The sequence below is a fragment of the Penicillium canescens genome (genome assembly GCF_028828765.1).
Source record: "Penicillium canescens strain IBT 15451 chromosome Unknown utg000001l_segment0_segment0, whole genome shotgun sequence".
Classification (NCBI taxonomy): domain Eukaryota; kingdom Fungi; phylum Ascomycota; class Eurotiomycetes; order Eurotiales; family Aspergillaceae; genus Penicillium; species Penicillium canescens.
The window spans coordinates 633,636-647,982 of record NW_026703963.1 but is presented as its reverse complement, the minus strand read 5'-3'; the positions used below and the strand labels follow the sequence as shown (position 1 = coordinate 647,982).

Genomic DNA, 14,347 nt, shown 5'->3' with positions numbered 1-14,347 from the left:
TGACTGTAGGGAGTCAATCCCATATGGTCACCAACAATTCGTGTCATTGAACTAATGCTTTGAGCGAGGGAGGATCAAAGTCCGTAGCATTGACTATAAGAACCAAGTTAGATCAATCGCAAATCACGAAGAGGATAATAAATACCAATAGAGATCATAATAAACCCAAACTCATCAGCCTCCTCCAACCACCTTTCAGCCCTAGCATCCATAACTACCCCAGGCCGAATGTTCCCAAACTCACCCTGCAGATAACATTGACCACTCCAGCGCGACAGCCAGTGAATATACCGCGTATTCCACTCCTGTTCAGACTGCGCCTGCCAAAGCGCCTTTGCAGCCGGGGCAGGCATAAAGCCCAAATCCCTACAGTCGAAACATGGCACCTCATGCAATACCGAGTACGCCCAGTGAAGAAGATATAGGGCAAGTACTGCGCGGCGTTTCGCCGTAACGTGTACCCATGCTTCCCACGACGGTCTCATCTGTGTTCGCTCTTCTTCGAGGAAGAGGCCTGCATGCACGATTTGATAGACTAGGAGCTCGACCTTGCGGAAGACGATGTTATGGTCTGTTAAGAGGGGTTGGGAGCTGGATGACGGGGATAGGAGAATGATCGTGTATATGACCACTGCTTGTAATGATGCTAGTAGGTCTGTTTCATCGAGTTGATTGGACTGTGTTCCGGTTTCCCTGTCAATCGGATTTACTTGGAATGGAGGAGAGAAGTGACGAACCTGATTTACTATATTGTCTAGCTCTCCTAGAATTGTTTTGCGTACCATCTCCTCTGCGCCTTCGCATTGCCCGTGCCACATTTTGATCAGGGTTATGCATTTCGCTAGTGGCAATGGTAATGTTTTACCTTGTGTGATGTGCGTTGAATGGAATAACGGTGGTAGCTGGAACTCTTCGGCCAACATTTTTGGCCAGCTTTTGAGAACCCGAAAGATGAGTTCCATGCTGTGGCGAGCCAGAGCGATTGAGTTCGTATCTGCGGATGGGCTATGTCGACCATGTGGAAGTGAGATGGCTCGAATTAGTTCTGGAGATCCGCATTCATTGTTATCACTCAAAGAGAGGAGATCTGGGTCCACTGTGCGTTGTGGAGAGCGGAGATTGAGGTTCGTTGGTTGCGTCAGATCCCAGGACGCTAGACTCGAGAAGCATGAATCAAACAGATTAGGATCGAAGATTGATTGCGACTCTTGTACTTGAGTAGTAAGTGATGGTACCGGAGACTTGTCCGCATTACCTTCCCTAATGCTGAAATCGTGGTTCTCAGTTTCTACAGTCAGGGACTCAGTCGATTCGGCACTCGTATATTGGCAGGAGACACTCCGTAGAGAACACCGCGAGCAACTGGGACGTCTCAAGTTGCACTTGGCTTTATCAGCGACACACTGGTGGCATGATTTGCGTCTCAGGCTTTGCGATTGCGATTTGTTGCAGTTGTTCTTCAAATGGCGGATAAGCGAGGATCCTGAAGCGGCGTTAGTCGGAGGTCTGAACTAGCCACACTGAATACATACGATGACTAAAATATGTACCACAGAATGGACATCCAGCCTTTTTCTCATTTACTGTTTCCATCGTGGAGATTAAATCCTGCATAGGCAAGGAGGGCGTGAAATGAAGTGTGTTCCCTTCAACTCGGAACTCCGGGTTGCGGGGTCCGAAGGCATATAAGGCTGCCCAGGTGGTTCATACAATCCACGCAATTCACACTCACGTTCACAAACTACAAAATGACAATTAATCATATCTTCTTTTGGGCTTCCGCAGGCAAGGTCGTAGCCCTGCGGTCGTTTTATCGTGCTATCCTCCAGCCCCTGGGTTATACCGAGATGATTCGTGCGAACAACGAAACTCTCATCGGATATGGAAGTGATTATCCCTACTTCTGGCTGAAGAAACTGCCCGAAGGAAAAGAGCCTTTGCCAACCCACATTGCGTTTGACGCCCCAAGTAAGCCTCCCTATACTGGATATCTGAAAAGAGCTGTTAATGTATGGAAATTAAATAGGCCGCGAAGCTGTGGATCAGTTCTACCACCTGGCACTGTGAGTTTCACTATTCCTTTTTACACCACAAAGAGAGCTTAATCACCCCTCTTTGGTTATAGTTGACAATGCACTGAATCTACCACAGGCAACATGGAGGTCGCGACAATGGAGGCCCAGGTATCAGGGAAGAGATGAGCCGCCAACCCTACTACTCGGCTTTTATTATTGATTTGGAAGGAAATAATGTCGAAGCTGTGTGCGTTCCCAAGTGAAAGCTAGCTCATTAATGCTGGGATGACGAAATCTACTACCTTTGCATTGCCGCATACACATCGGATTTCAGCTTTCCCTTTCCGATTGCTCATCCCTTGCAGCTTAGATGGAAACTGAATACATAGTACAGACGCGCTCCAAATCGGGTTCACAACTTTATTTTAAATCAATCTCGAACCTTATTTTGAAATTATTTTTTTGATATAACAGTTCACATCACGAAAACGTGTTATGCAACATCACATCCATGGATGGTCCCAGCCCTGGAGCACACCCAAGCCGAACATGTGAAACCGTCGCATTACTTCCAGTGATGCCAGCAGCTAGCCACCAGGTGCTCGTAGTCACAGACGCTAGTCTTCGACTGAAAGGCGGTTCCGGGGCCGCAGGTCTTCAAAACGGGCTTCCCACCAACGGGGCATTCGTAGAATCGGTGGCAGTCTTGAGGGTCGGCCCATGCCACAGCGCCGGCAGCGATTTCGGAGGCTGGGGCAGCAGTAACCGAAGTGAAGAGCACGAAGGCCATGAAAGAGTTAATCATTTGATAGGTGAACTGCATTGTGCTGGCGAATGGATGAATTAACCAGAGTGTCAGACAAACGTTGGAAGGTGTGTAAGACATACTTGACTTATTTTTGGAGAAATGAAGTACGAATATGAAGATTGAGGGCAAGTGAGACTGAAGGAGTGGTGGTGGTGGTCGTGGATTAAAAAAAAAATTTAATAGATGGTGAGGTCAATCTCGAACTTTATAGTTCTTTTGAAGATTCTGTATCTGCCATTTTCTTTTTTTTTAACACAAAATATAGAGCAAGAAATCCCCAATGTTGATTTTGCCAAAAGATAACATTCCTGACCTCGGTAGAGGGCGCATTGTGTATGCCCCAGCATACCTCGCCCTCCTTACTAGAAGAATTTGAAATTTAAGTAGCCGCTGTCCCTTGTGGGCCTTGAATTCCACTTTTGTTTTGGTTAGCCGTCATGCGGTAGCTTTAAGAAAAGCATCGATCGGCGGATGTCGTCGACAAATCATGTTTCACTAGCACTTCACGAGATATTCCACTTTTCGCCAAACTACGCATCATGTAACCTCGGAGCAATACTAAGAATGAATTCCAAAGGCCTCGATAAATGTTCTTCTCTAAGAACCATGAGCCAGTAAGCACTCGGGATCAGGGCTACGTCCTATTCCATATTTTTCTAACGGAGCGCATACTTTTTTGTTTTCAGAGTATGTATCTCTATGCCCATTAATATGTAATGAACGCAACAAAGTAGGACAGAATCACCGGATTGACTTGTCTTCCAGCCGCAAATACTGCGAAAGAAGACCCTTCAAACTTTCTTCGAAACTGGTGAACTGCCAACCGAAAGTATCTTCCGTGCTCTGAGCTTCCAGCCTCCATTTTATTGCAGTCAATGACCCTTCCAATGGTAGCATTCCACTTTTCACCTCTTTAGGGAAGATCTTCCTGCAAGTCTCCTTCACATCTCTATCCCAAACTACTCCATCTGGAGTATCCGAGGACAAAATGTACTCCGAGTTTCCAGGAACTACTCCACAATCTATCGCGTCAACATGTGCCCGCGCAACATCGGCAACATGTACTGGAGTACCAACATAAGGGAATGGGGAGTTATGCGAGGAAGTTAGCGCGGGTGCAAGCACGGCTGCTCGGGTGCCCTGAAGGAGGCTGTCTCCAGTCGCAGTTGGATCTGCGTTAAGACGATCATCTGGGCCAATTACCACGGATGGTAACAGGTTCACAAAGTCAAAGGTGGGACGCATATCGCGGACGAATATCTTGGTCTCTACTCGAGCTAGAGCTTTGGATGCCCAGTAGGCTTCCATTGCACTTGAAAAGGGACCAGTGATGCTGGTATTGGTATCAGACACTAATTTTAGGCACGAAGCGTGAGTTTCTGCAGCGAACTTGCTTGATGGAATGGTATGCCGACCTGTATATAGTCTCTCGCTGTCTGGATTCATGTTCCATTCAAATGGAATTAACGTCACACCTTCAAGGTTCATTAGAATTTTGGTTGGACCAAGAAAGGGTCGAGAATTTGCGCACATGAAGAAGTCAATACCACCCTGCGGATTGACCCTACGCGAGTAGCTGCTTCCAGGACTGTCCTCACCATAGCTATAGCTGGCTTCACGATACCCGCATCATAGTCATTGGTCTGTTAAGAATATTGTTGGCTTTAGAAAGCAATTGGTTCGAGGGGACAAATTACCTCAATTGCCAAAGGTGATGCTAGATGAATGATAACACTGATTCCATCGAGACACTGGAAAAATGCATCTTTCTCGAGGAAATCCGGGATGACAGCGAATTCGAGCTTCCTTTCGTCAAGGCTTTGCGCAATTACGATGCTTTTACTTTTCAAGTCATCGATATTGCTTTCGCTCCGGACAACTGCCCGAACCCGATATCCTCTTTCGAGAGCAATTATTAAAGTCTTGAATCCGATATAACCAGTAACACCTGTAATCTGCTCTTGATTGTGAGAACCTCTTTTTCTGTTTTTCTGTTAAACTATGGGAAATGTGCGGGAGTTGCTTACCAGAAGATGCTCGCGGCTAGCATCCTGTGTTTTGTTTGCCATTATGGAAGATTGGGAGCTTAGGAAATCAACTATTTTCATGAACCAATGCGGTACTAATGCTTAATATTTATATAGCCACAGTACACAGGGTGGACTCATTGCCCACTATGTGCTTACCGGAACTCGGAGTTCCAGGTTGGCGGGTACTAGACTCGGAAAAATCGACGAAACAGCCTTGCGATAGAAGAGCATGTAAGTTGATACCAAAACAAAACAAAAGAAAAACAAATAAAGTGTGATATAGCATCTATACCTTTTGTGTCCGAATCACTTTGGCTTGACAACCAATATCATAATAGTCAACGACCAAGAATTTGTCTTTCAACACCAAGCCCACCTCCATCTTGACACCAGCATTCCTCAACCCATCAACATATCCAATCCCCAAAGAAGACGGCGTGACAAATCCGCGCCTCCCACAAAAATCTTTTCCCATTTCTCAGCGCTGACCTTGGTCGAGCAATCACCTGCTCCAACACACTACCGAGGGCAGTCAGCTCATGCAATAACCCTTCGGGTGTAAAAGATGCCCAAGTCTGAGCTGGGTTCTCTCCGGTTCCTTCACCAATAGCATGAAATTCCGCCCATTCCATATTTTGCAGCTTATATATATAAGGGGCCGAATCCATATGCCTCGCAAGCATTCGAATGATTCCACGAATCAATGATATTGACAAGAGGAGCAACGCAGATTTGGTGAAGAGATGCACACAAACTGCGGATAGCACAGTGCTCACTGGGACGTATCTTCATAATGAAAGCCAAGTCCATAGAGATCTCGATTTTGTGAAGCACTGCTATGATGACCTCATTTCCTAGACCCGGAAAGGATGTTGCCAGGTAGCCTAGTCCTTTCCTGTGGTGGCATCAGAGAGTTGTGTGGACCACGGTGACTTTGAGACTTTCTTCTGGCGTGACGGAGATTGAATCTACAAGTCGCCATACAGGTACCAATGAGAGCCATACGGGACAATGGTCTTCCTGCAAGGCAACATTTATAGTTTTCATGGTAATTAGGGGCAATAAAGTGTGCACATAGTCTCCCAGTAAAGCCGGTTGCTTCGAAAAGAACATGATCGTACATCTTTACCCTGATTAAAAGTGATCTATAAGAGCAAGTTCCACTAATGGATATGATTTCTTGTTAAATAGACTGATCCCTAGCCCAATTAATAAACCACTGGTGTTCCGTGTTGAGCCCTAACAAGCGCTTGCAAAATCAACTCGAAGTTGAGCACAATGTCACAGCTTTACTTGACATTTCTACAAAAGTGATAATCCCCATTAGCCGCAGAAACACAAATCTTGCATTTGTGCACGATATCTCATACAATAATTCAAAGCACGCATCGGCTATATTCATGCCTTAATTTAGAAGCACAGCACCCGCAAGAATACCACACAGAACCAACACCGGTGCAGTTGTTTTGACTGTAATATTGCCTGACTTCGTAACAGTAGCAGTAGCATTAGTACTAGTATCCTGGGAGTTTGACGCGCCCTGACTGGTCGACTTAGTCGAAGAACCAGTAGTATCAGTCGCAGTTCCAGTCGCCGTTCCGGTTGCACTAGTAGATCCAGACTCGGCTACAGTCAAGATGACTGGATAAACTTGAAAGTCTTTCAAGTCATCAGGGACTTTAATAGTGTCTGACTTGGTGATAGTGGAGCTGCGGAACTCATAGGAGCCTGTGTATGAACAGTGGGCAGCCGTCGGAGACGGGGAGCCGGTCAACGTGCACGCAGAGCTCGAGTAGCCATGAAGAATTAGTGCTTTTTCTTTGTTGGCTCCTGTGTATGATGTTCATGGCTTATCCGATGAATCCGCCAGGGTTTGTGGTTATAAGTTCATAGGCTATATTCGATGGGAGTCAGATTTACTATGTCGGTACCTTTCGGAATGGATGCAATGATGCTCACTGTTAGGTGCGACGATGAACGTTATCGGTGGACCAAGCGTCGGGCAATGGCTACTTGCTGGACAGTGCGGTTCCACATGATAGGTTTGTGCTCTTGCCATTCGGACGGCAGGGCTGAGGATAACGTAAATCCCAAGCGAGTCGCGCACCCCAAAACACCTAGTGAATGCAAGATGCTATATCAGCAAGAATACCTCATTTCGGCTACTACAGGAGTTGTACATATGTAACACGTCATCTCACCGGCGAATGTTATGATATGGCAACCGGCCCCGTCATTTTGAGTTAGTCGTCATGCTAAATTGGACGAGAACGGACAGGCTAAGGCAGATTGGAATCACAATTGTCGTAAGTGAAGATATTTGTGATTATATCAAGTTGATGGGTGTACTGCGAGTCACCACACTTAAACGTGCCGTGCATCAATACTCCTTGACCGCATTGCTTGACATCCTAAGGTAAGTTTTGCTTATGTCTGTGCATCTAGTAAGAGCGGCCGTAACAATGGAAAAACAAACCCAAAATGTTGCTGCTAGAAACTTTCTTTCATTCGGGACTAAACGCACTATCTATACTGTATCAAGCGAGTCGACAGTGGTGTCAAGATCCAACGCTTTGGTTGACCATTTCAAGAACCGGCATTGCCAGTTCCTCCATGTGCTTTCCCAGATGAACCATCAGCTTCTTCCAGCTTCCCAGGCTATCTCCACAGAATTGACACCGCTCCTCATGTGAGGGTTCTTCTCGGTGACACTGCTCGACAATCTCCCACAAAGTCTTGTCATTGCTTTCTGGTGGGGCCAACTGCTCTTCCGGAAAAGAAGGCTTCCTTCCTTTGACCATGGGCTTGGTCAACCTATGCTCTCGTACCAAGTGTCCAAGGAAATTATCTTTGCGAGTGAAAGTGAGCCCGCACTTTGGGAAAGAGCAAGCCCAATATTCTGGTCGCCGGTGTAACTCCATTTCATGGCGCACCCAATCTGCTTTGCGCTTGAACGTCTTCGGGTCTGGGCAGCTGGGAAAAGTGCATGTAAAAGGTTGCACATCCTCGTAGGCATGCTTTGACCAATCGGAAGGCTTCTGGAATTTTTTAACTTCAAAGCAGATGGGACACTCAAACTGAGCTGGCAAAGATGGGACAGGTGGCAAGGGAACCCCAGGAGGAAAACTCGATGGGGAGCCACCCCCTGGAATGACATTGATTCCTGGCGATGTGGCGTGGACGCTTCATCACCTCCCAGAATAATACAATGCTCACCAGAGCGACACGAGTGATTGATGATATCTTGGGAGTGTTTTTGCCGCATTCTAGTGAGCCTTTCATAACGTCGGCACTGCTCTTGCGCGAGGCGCTGGGCTAAAGCGGGCTCCAGCCGCGGATTCAACTCCATGACCTGCGCTAAAAATTCCTCCAGGGTAGGGATAGTAGAAGGCAACAACGCAGGAGAACTCCCGAATGTCCTTTGGCCAATATCCGTGTCTAGGGGTACCTTCTTATTGTCGCTCTCTACTTTGTGCCCTTCGATATCGTCACTCAGGGCTCTGCACCTCGGCTGTAGGCTTGTATCTGATCTCGGACTTTCAGAACACGTACTTTTAGGACCGTCACGAGAAATGTCTTTCATGGGGGCTTTTGACAGAATCTCTTTAGTACGCGCAAATTTGGGGGTTTGGGGTAGGAAAAAGACCGTCAGACCCGTGGAAGAATCAGGGCGATAGGGATTTGCCCCGGCTTGAAGAAGAATCTCCACTGCTTCATGATTCCCTCGCCAGCATGCGACATATAAAGGTGTGGACCCAAAGCGCCCCCCAGGAGCATCTAGATCGATGCCAGGGGTTGACTCAATGATAGCCTTGACGACAGAAACTAGGCCAAAGGAAGCGGCATAATATAACGGGTGCGTCGTCTCGATGATTCTAACATCGATATCTGGAGCTATTGTCTGCACCCACACGCCAAAATTACCGCAACGAAGAAGATTTCGGGAACTCAAAAGCCTATCCACGATTTGATAGTCGCGGCCATCAAAGTCCCGCGACTTGCTATGACTGGCCCAGAAGTGTGCAGCATATTCCAGAAGAGAGTGCTTCCCCTCGCGCTCAAGAATTGAGTCAATAGAATGCACGTATCCGGACCGAAAGTTATCGAGACATAGATAGGTAAGGCACTGTCGCATTAAAGTCTTACCAGCGGTTGCTGGATCTAGACTGAAGTATTGCACACTAGAGGAGCGTATCCACTCGGATGTGAGGAAATCCTTGACAGAAGCGTGCGCCAAACTCACATTTCCGACTTCATCCTGCGTGATGAGCCCCTGACAAATCTCAAGGAGAATCCCTGGAGAAACTAGTTTCATATCTTCATCAAGAACTGTAGATGTCTCCTCTAGAACGACTGCTTCATTCAGTTCATCTAAGGTAAGCGACCGGTTTGAGAAACTGAGCCATAAGAAAGCAGCGCGGCTAAGCTCCCAATCACTCTCAGGGATTCTCTGCAATATGCCGGCATATGTCTCTCGTAAGGTCCTTGGTAATGTTTGCAGAGCCTCTCGGATTTTCCCGACGGTTCTAAGTGAGCCGAGGTTTTCCAAAGATAACTGAACCCAGCGAAATCTATATGCGAAGAGGTTAGCGGCGACCACGCCATATGATTGTAGAACTGACGATCCATCTGCACCTTGGGAAATGGTCTCCCAGATCTGATCCTTTAACTTCGAGTTCAGTTTCTTTAGCATTCCGTCCTCTTGCAGCGTAAAACGTATAAAGGTGTCGATGTCGTCTGTTATGCCTGTCACATTTATATTTATTATTCTGGCGTGCTCGCACGAGAACATATCGGTCGTGCCTGTGAGAAGAACACGAAGATTTGGAAGCTTGCTCAGCATCCTTATTAAAGATCGCTTGATGTTCTCTGATTGGCAGCTCTCATTAAGTGCGTCCACGAGAAGGACAACGGGTTGGTCTCCAGACATATGTTCGATGATGGCGTCTTCGATATCAGCAATGTCGACAGGGTATCTGCCTGCTATTGGATTCATTTTCGCTTCATAGAACGGCCAAATACTTTCCAAAATTGAGGGATTTGATTCAGAGAGCTGAGCCAGAAGTGATCCTAAGATATTTTTCGGATCTTGAGAGGCCACATCACCAAATGAGCAGTAAAAGTAGCCAAATGCCACACCCTGGGCATGTGTTGACATCGAGGTCAGCTTATCGACAACGTGGGAGCTGTGAAATATTAGCTAGATCTAGATAAATGAGTAAGATAAGCCTACAAGAGTGTTGTTTTCCCTGACCCAGCTTTCAGGCAGTGTTAGAACATCCCCCATGTGTAAGAGCAGAACGCTTACATTTGCCCAGGAGGAAGAGAATCTGCCGATATGTATCGTGTCCCCATAGCCATTCTTTGAAAATGGTATCGATGAACCATTTTCCTGTTTGATCCAGTCGAGCTCTTGAGGCTCGCAGATGAGCACCAGTCGGACAACTAGGAGCCAACCAGCGGCAAAGGTCTCGATGGGCTGTAGAGATCCTTTCGTCATTTCGAATTTTCAGGTTTTCCTCCAGTGAAGTTGCAAGATCAGTCAATTTACGATGCAAATCTCGATTAAGAGCATTGCTATCACTCGTGAAAACAAGGATTAAGCACGACTTCACCCTTTCAAGGCGAATGAGGTGGGCGTTGAACTTTTCGCGGGTGAGAGGCCACTCTAATTTTTGTTTCAGTCGTTTGTATTTGTCCACTGGTTCTTCAAGGTCAAAGAGGAGGGACTGAAGCGTCTCATCCGTTCTTGCGAGAGCGTTTGTCAGAAATTCGGGGTCGCATAGACCCTCTTCCGATTTGGATAGGGGTTCAGCTTGGGCGGAAATATGTTCTAGAATGCCTTTGAGAGCGAACAGCTCTTCGCTTAGTCTTCGAGCGTCAGGTCTCGAATCCCGTACCGCCTTGGCATATTTCATCAGGCTGGCAATAACTCCACCAACCTCGATTATAAGCGAAGTTATAGAAATAGGGTCCGGCATGGTTGCCAAATTAGCAAGCTGCTGCTGACTCTGGATGTGCTGGTTCCGAGGGAGCGATGTGGGAAGCCGACACTTTTTGCGGAGGCGGGGTTGCCTACACCGTCTCGTTTCTTTTTTACCTCAATAAGCCAGCGTCTCGCTAAGTTTACGTCAATGGCCCCAGGGCTGCGCCGAGGTCTAGTGTTGCTGTTGGGCTTGAGTTGGGACACGTCATGGTGTGTGGGGTTGGTTAGTTTTGAAGTTGTAACAATACTGTACATGGCCATACAAGGGTTTCGAATTCTTATCCTTTTGGTATTATACCACTCAACCTTGGAACAGTTTGAATACAGAAAAGCCATAAGTTATCTGGATTAGCGCATCATGTGACTAGGGTTTGGAAGATCTCATATGTTTTCCGACATGGAAGGCAATAACGGTCGCCACTGTATCATGGCAAGCAAAGGTAGAAAACGAGGCTGATTAGCCCCTAAAAGTTGGGGGCAAATACCGAGCCAGGAGTGGCTTAGTGAAAACCTTTCTGGCTCAAGGCTTACCTCTACAAGAAAAACACAACACAGGGAAGAGCGAAATGGGCCCGGTAAAAAGGAAAAGACTATGTACTCACGCCAAGGCGCCTATTTCCATAGAGAAAGTAGTTCTATATGACATCGTTCTATATACAGATCAATCAATAACACTTTTGTTATCAGCCCAACTAGGCTGAATACTCCGACAAACAGCCTCATAATCCTGAAAGCGCCGAGAGTCCTCGGGCAACCCAGCAGTAGTCCAAAACATAGTCCAGTTACTATCAGCCAGCTTCCAAGTCCCCGCCGAGCGCTCAAAGTACCACTTATTTACGGGGTTGTCTTTACGACTCCGCCAGCAAACCCCATTAGGGAAACAGGTGCGCACCATCGCATTGAAGACCACGTCGGCGACACCACCTGCGCCCTGGCTTCGCTTCAACACGGCGAATTTATCCAAGTAGGGGACCATGCGGGCGGCGCTTGCTTCGCTGCCGTCGTCGACCACTCCTGGTGGTGTTTCCCAGGTTAGGATGGCGCCGCCTTCGTATTCGCCTGCGACAATTATACCTGCGATGCGGTCGTTGACTCGTTCGAGGTAGTTCTGGACGTCGAGTTTGCGGTCGAAGGAGTCTTCGATTAGGTGGACTAGGCGGGGGAGGTCGATTGTTGGATCGTTTAGTTGTAGTCGGGGTTGCGTGTTGGCTGTCCATGTTTGCACGTGTGGGTTTGGGAGGATTGTGAGAGGCATGCCGCGCTTTACGAAGGTTGTGTGGGATGTGTAAGGGCTGACTGTGATTGTTTTACCGTTACTGGAGGCGCCACGTCGACCTGGAGGTAATGAGGAGGATAGGAGAGGCTTGTCGGTGAGGAGGTTGTGGATCAGCGGGTTGCGCTGTCGCCGGGTTCCGACGGCTGAGAGATCTGATGCGGCCATTGAGGGGGCTCGAGCTGAGTGGGAGACCTCTTGTGGGGATGTGATGATACCGGATGAGGCTGATGGTAGCATTGCCAGTGCTTGTTGAGCCAGTCGGAGGTTCTCGAGATGACCATCGAGTACCTTCTGCATTGCCTCGGCGCCGGGTGATTGGTCGGATTGTCCAGGTGAGACGATCTCTCGGTTGACGAATTTCGAGAAAGGATTGCTGTCCAAGATCGGATATGTGGCTTCGGTGTTGACCTGTCTTGTGGGATCGGGATCGGTTCCAGATACAGTTTGTCGTGCCTGGGAGAGCTCATTTGCAATTTGATCAAATTCCTGCTCCATATTGATGAAGACATGGGATGATTGTGGACCAGTAAACGCAGGGATTCCTCCAAGAGCATCAAGGACAATGACACGGTCCAGAGAGACTTCTTTTTGAAGAGCAGTGATTCTCTCAACCGTGACTGCGGGATCCTCGTCCGGGTGTGGGTTTGAGGATAGTCCCGCAAACTCTTTCGTCAATGCAAGCGCAGCATCATTGGCAGACACCGGAACGGCACGAGGACTGTCTTCCGTATAAGCGATCGGCGGGACGAGAACCACATGGCCATCCCGAAGAGCACTCAGAAGCACTTTCCGAGATAGCACCGTGGGCGGCCCAGAGCCTCGCTCCGAGATGGTTAATGCAGAGTCCATTCGGAAAGATTTCGAGTCGGGCTGCTCATCGACTGCAGCCGATATCCGATTTGCTTGGTCAATGGCTGTTTGTCGCACGGCAGCAGCGCTATCCAGCTTTCCAGGATCGACAACCACGCAGCATGCCATTCCTAGGCGCACGAGCTGCGACAAGGTCTTGGCCACTCCCTCGATGACGGAATCATCGAGCAATTGCGGTGTAGTAATTTTGATCAGGGCCAAGTGTAGCCTTTCCGGCAATTCCTGTTCTCGTGGAGTAGGCGTAGTATCTTGTCGGAACACAGGACTGTCGTAAACGGCCCTAGAAGCACCGTAGAATGAGCCCAAATTTACACCAGAGGGAAGCGATGCCGATGAGAGCTCATTCAGAGGCTCGGTAGGTGATTTTTGGGCAGACTTGGTAGGGCTGGCTTTGAGCCGAGCTAGGTAGGACTTAGCTTCGCGCTTGGTGGATGCGGAGCTCAGCAAGCTGAGAAAGAATTCCTAAGCCAAGCAAAATGTCAGTACACCGAAATATTTACATAACAAGAACTCATTCTCATACCCGATCAAGCAATTTCTCCTTCGCTCGGCGACCTAAGCGGTCCTGGCTCTCGCTGCTGCCCGAGAACTCGGCGATTTGAGCTCGGAGATTGAGTGACTGTGCCGGGCGCACCGAGGTGGGGTCAGGACGAGCGACATGTTGCTGCCAGAGTCAGTCATTGCGGCCATTCAGTGAATCTATAATCCCTCACCGTCAACGAGGACTTCGCTGTCCGAGACCAGTTCAATGTTCGAGAACTCATAGCTAGGAACCCTGTTCGCCCTTTTAATGAGCTAGGAGTGGCCTCACCACCAAGAAGCAAGAGAATAGAGTCCTGGAGGAAGTAAAGCGGAGTGACTCAAAAGAAAATAATATGGAATGACGCCTCGGTTGTTCACCGCCTGTCGATCATCACCAAGATTGATAAGAGTCATTTATGTCCCCCATATCCACTTATGTCCGAGTAGTTTTATGGCCGAATAGAAGTCCGACTGGGTTTTAGTTGAATCTGTTTGTGTTATATAGAAGACTGCATGTGGGATGTTCTGCACTGTTTGAACCTACAAACACTAAGCTACCTCGTAATTTTCACAAGTCTTTAAGTATAACTTATCTATATCTTCTGTCAATTTGCCTAGATACTAGTTACTTTCATGTCGTCATGCAAGGCTATCTTGCATATCATTCACTTGGGATAGGTCAACTGCCTCTAACGAGCCCTGGAGGGGTTGGACACTAAATTACCAGCCATCCTTGCATGTATATAAATGGCCTATAGATGCCCCTCCAGTTATATCTTACCCTCCCATAAGCATAAATCAACAAGAAAAGTCGCATCTTACATTTAGATAGAATCTATG

At 47.7% G+C, this 14,347-nt stretch overlaps 8 protein-coding genes across 8 annotated transcripts; 1 reads left to right on the top strand and 7 right to left on the bottom strand.

The window, feature by feature from the left end:
• Window positions 1–43: 43 nt before the first annotated feature.
• N7446_000266 (Zn(II)2Cys6 transcription factor domain-containing protein) lies at window positions 44–1,593 on the bottom strand (the record flags this gene model as incomplete). The annotated part of the gene is made up of 4 exons (XM_058509033.1): window positions 44–93; window positions 146–677; window positions 738–1,483; window positions 1,533–1,593. 4 exons carry the CDS (start codon window positions 1,591–1,593, stop codon window positions 44–46), a joined length of 1,389 nt encoding a protein of 462 aa, XP_058378012.1.
• A 155-nt stretch (window positions 1,594–1,748) lies between these two features.
• N7446_000265 (VOC family protein) lies at window positions 1,749–2,278 on the top strand (the record flags this gene model as incomplete). The annotated part of the gene is made up of 3 exons (XM_058509032.1): window positions 1,749–1,968; window positions 2,027–2,063; window positions 2,152–2,278. 3 exons carry the CDS (start codon window positions 1,749–1,751, stop codon window positions 2,276–2,278), a joined length of 384 nt encoding a protein of 127 aa, XP_058378011.1.
• Window positions 2,279–2,580: 302 nt separating this feature from the next.
• On the bottom strand, window positions 2,581–2,838 carry N7446_000264 (chitin binding peritrophin-A domain-containing protein; the record flags this gene model as incomplete). The annotated part of the gene is made up of 1 exon (XM_058509031.1): window positions 2,581–2,838. One exon carries the CDS (start codon window positions 2,836–2,838, stop codon window positions 2,581–2,583), a length of 258 nt encoding a protein of 85 aa, XP_058378010.1.
• A 726-nt stretch (window positions 2,839–3,564) lies between these two features.
• N7446_000263 (uncharacterized protein) lies at window positions 3,565–4,892 on the bottom strand (the record flags this gene model as incomplete). The annotated part of the gene is made up of 4 exons (XM_058509030.1): window positions 3,565–4,298; window positions 4,355–4,466; window positions 4,521–4,778; window positions 4,851–4,892. The coding sequence occupies 4 exons, from the start codon at window positions 4,890–4,892 to the stop codon at window positions 3,565–3,567; spliced, it is 1,146 nt and encodes a 381-aa protein (XP_058378009.1).
• A 603-nt stretch (window positions 4,893–5,495) lies between these two features.
• On the bottom strand, window positions 5,496–5,887 carry N7446_000262 (uncharacterized protein; the record flags this gene model as incomplete). The annotated part of the gene is made up of 2 exons (XM_058509029.1): window positions 5,496–5,748; window positions 5,826–5,887. 2 exons carry the CDS (start codon window positions 5,885–5,887, stop codon window positions 5,496–5,498), a joined length of 315 nt encoding a protein of 104 aa, XP_058378008.1.
• Window positions 5,888–6,258: 371 nt separating this feature from the next.
• N7446_000261 (uncharacterized protein) lies at window positions 6,259–6,653 on the bottom strand (the record flags this gene model as incomplete). Its single annotated transcript, XM_058509028.1, has 2 exons — window positions 6,259–6,581; window positions 6,629–6,653. 2 exons carry the CDS (start codon window positions 6,651–6,653, stop codon window positions 6,259–6,261), a joined length of 348 nt encoding a protein of 115 aa, XP_058378007.1.
• A 758-nt stretch (window positions 6,654–7,411) lies between these two features.
• Window positions 7,412–10,834, bottom strand: N7446_000260 (ankyrin repeat domain-containing protein; the record flags this gene model as incomplete). The annotated part of the gene is made up of 4 exons (XM_058509027.1): window positions 7,412–7,998; window positions 8,070–10,039; window positions 10,087–10,102; window positions 10,162–10,834. The coding sequence occupies 4 exons, from the start codon at window positions 10,832–10,834 to the stop codon at window positions 7,412–7,414; spliced, it is 3,246 nt and encodes a 1,081-aa protein (XP_058378006.1).
• Window positions 10,835–11,500: 666 nt separating this feature from the next.
• On the bottom strand, window positions 11,501–13,749 carry arg2 (acetyl-CoA:L-glutamate N-acetyltransferase; the record flags this gene model as incomplete). The annotated part of the gene is made up of 3 exons (XM_058509026.1): window positions 11,501–13,447; window positions 13,509–13,649; window positions 13,699–13,749. The coding sequence occupies 3 exons, from the start codon at window positions 13,747–13,749 to the stop codon at window positions 11,501–11,503; spliced, it is 2,139 nt and encodes a 712-aa protein (XP_058378005.1).
• Between the last annotated feature and the right edge of the window lie 598 nt (window positions 13,750–14,347).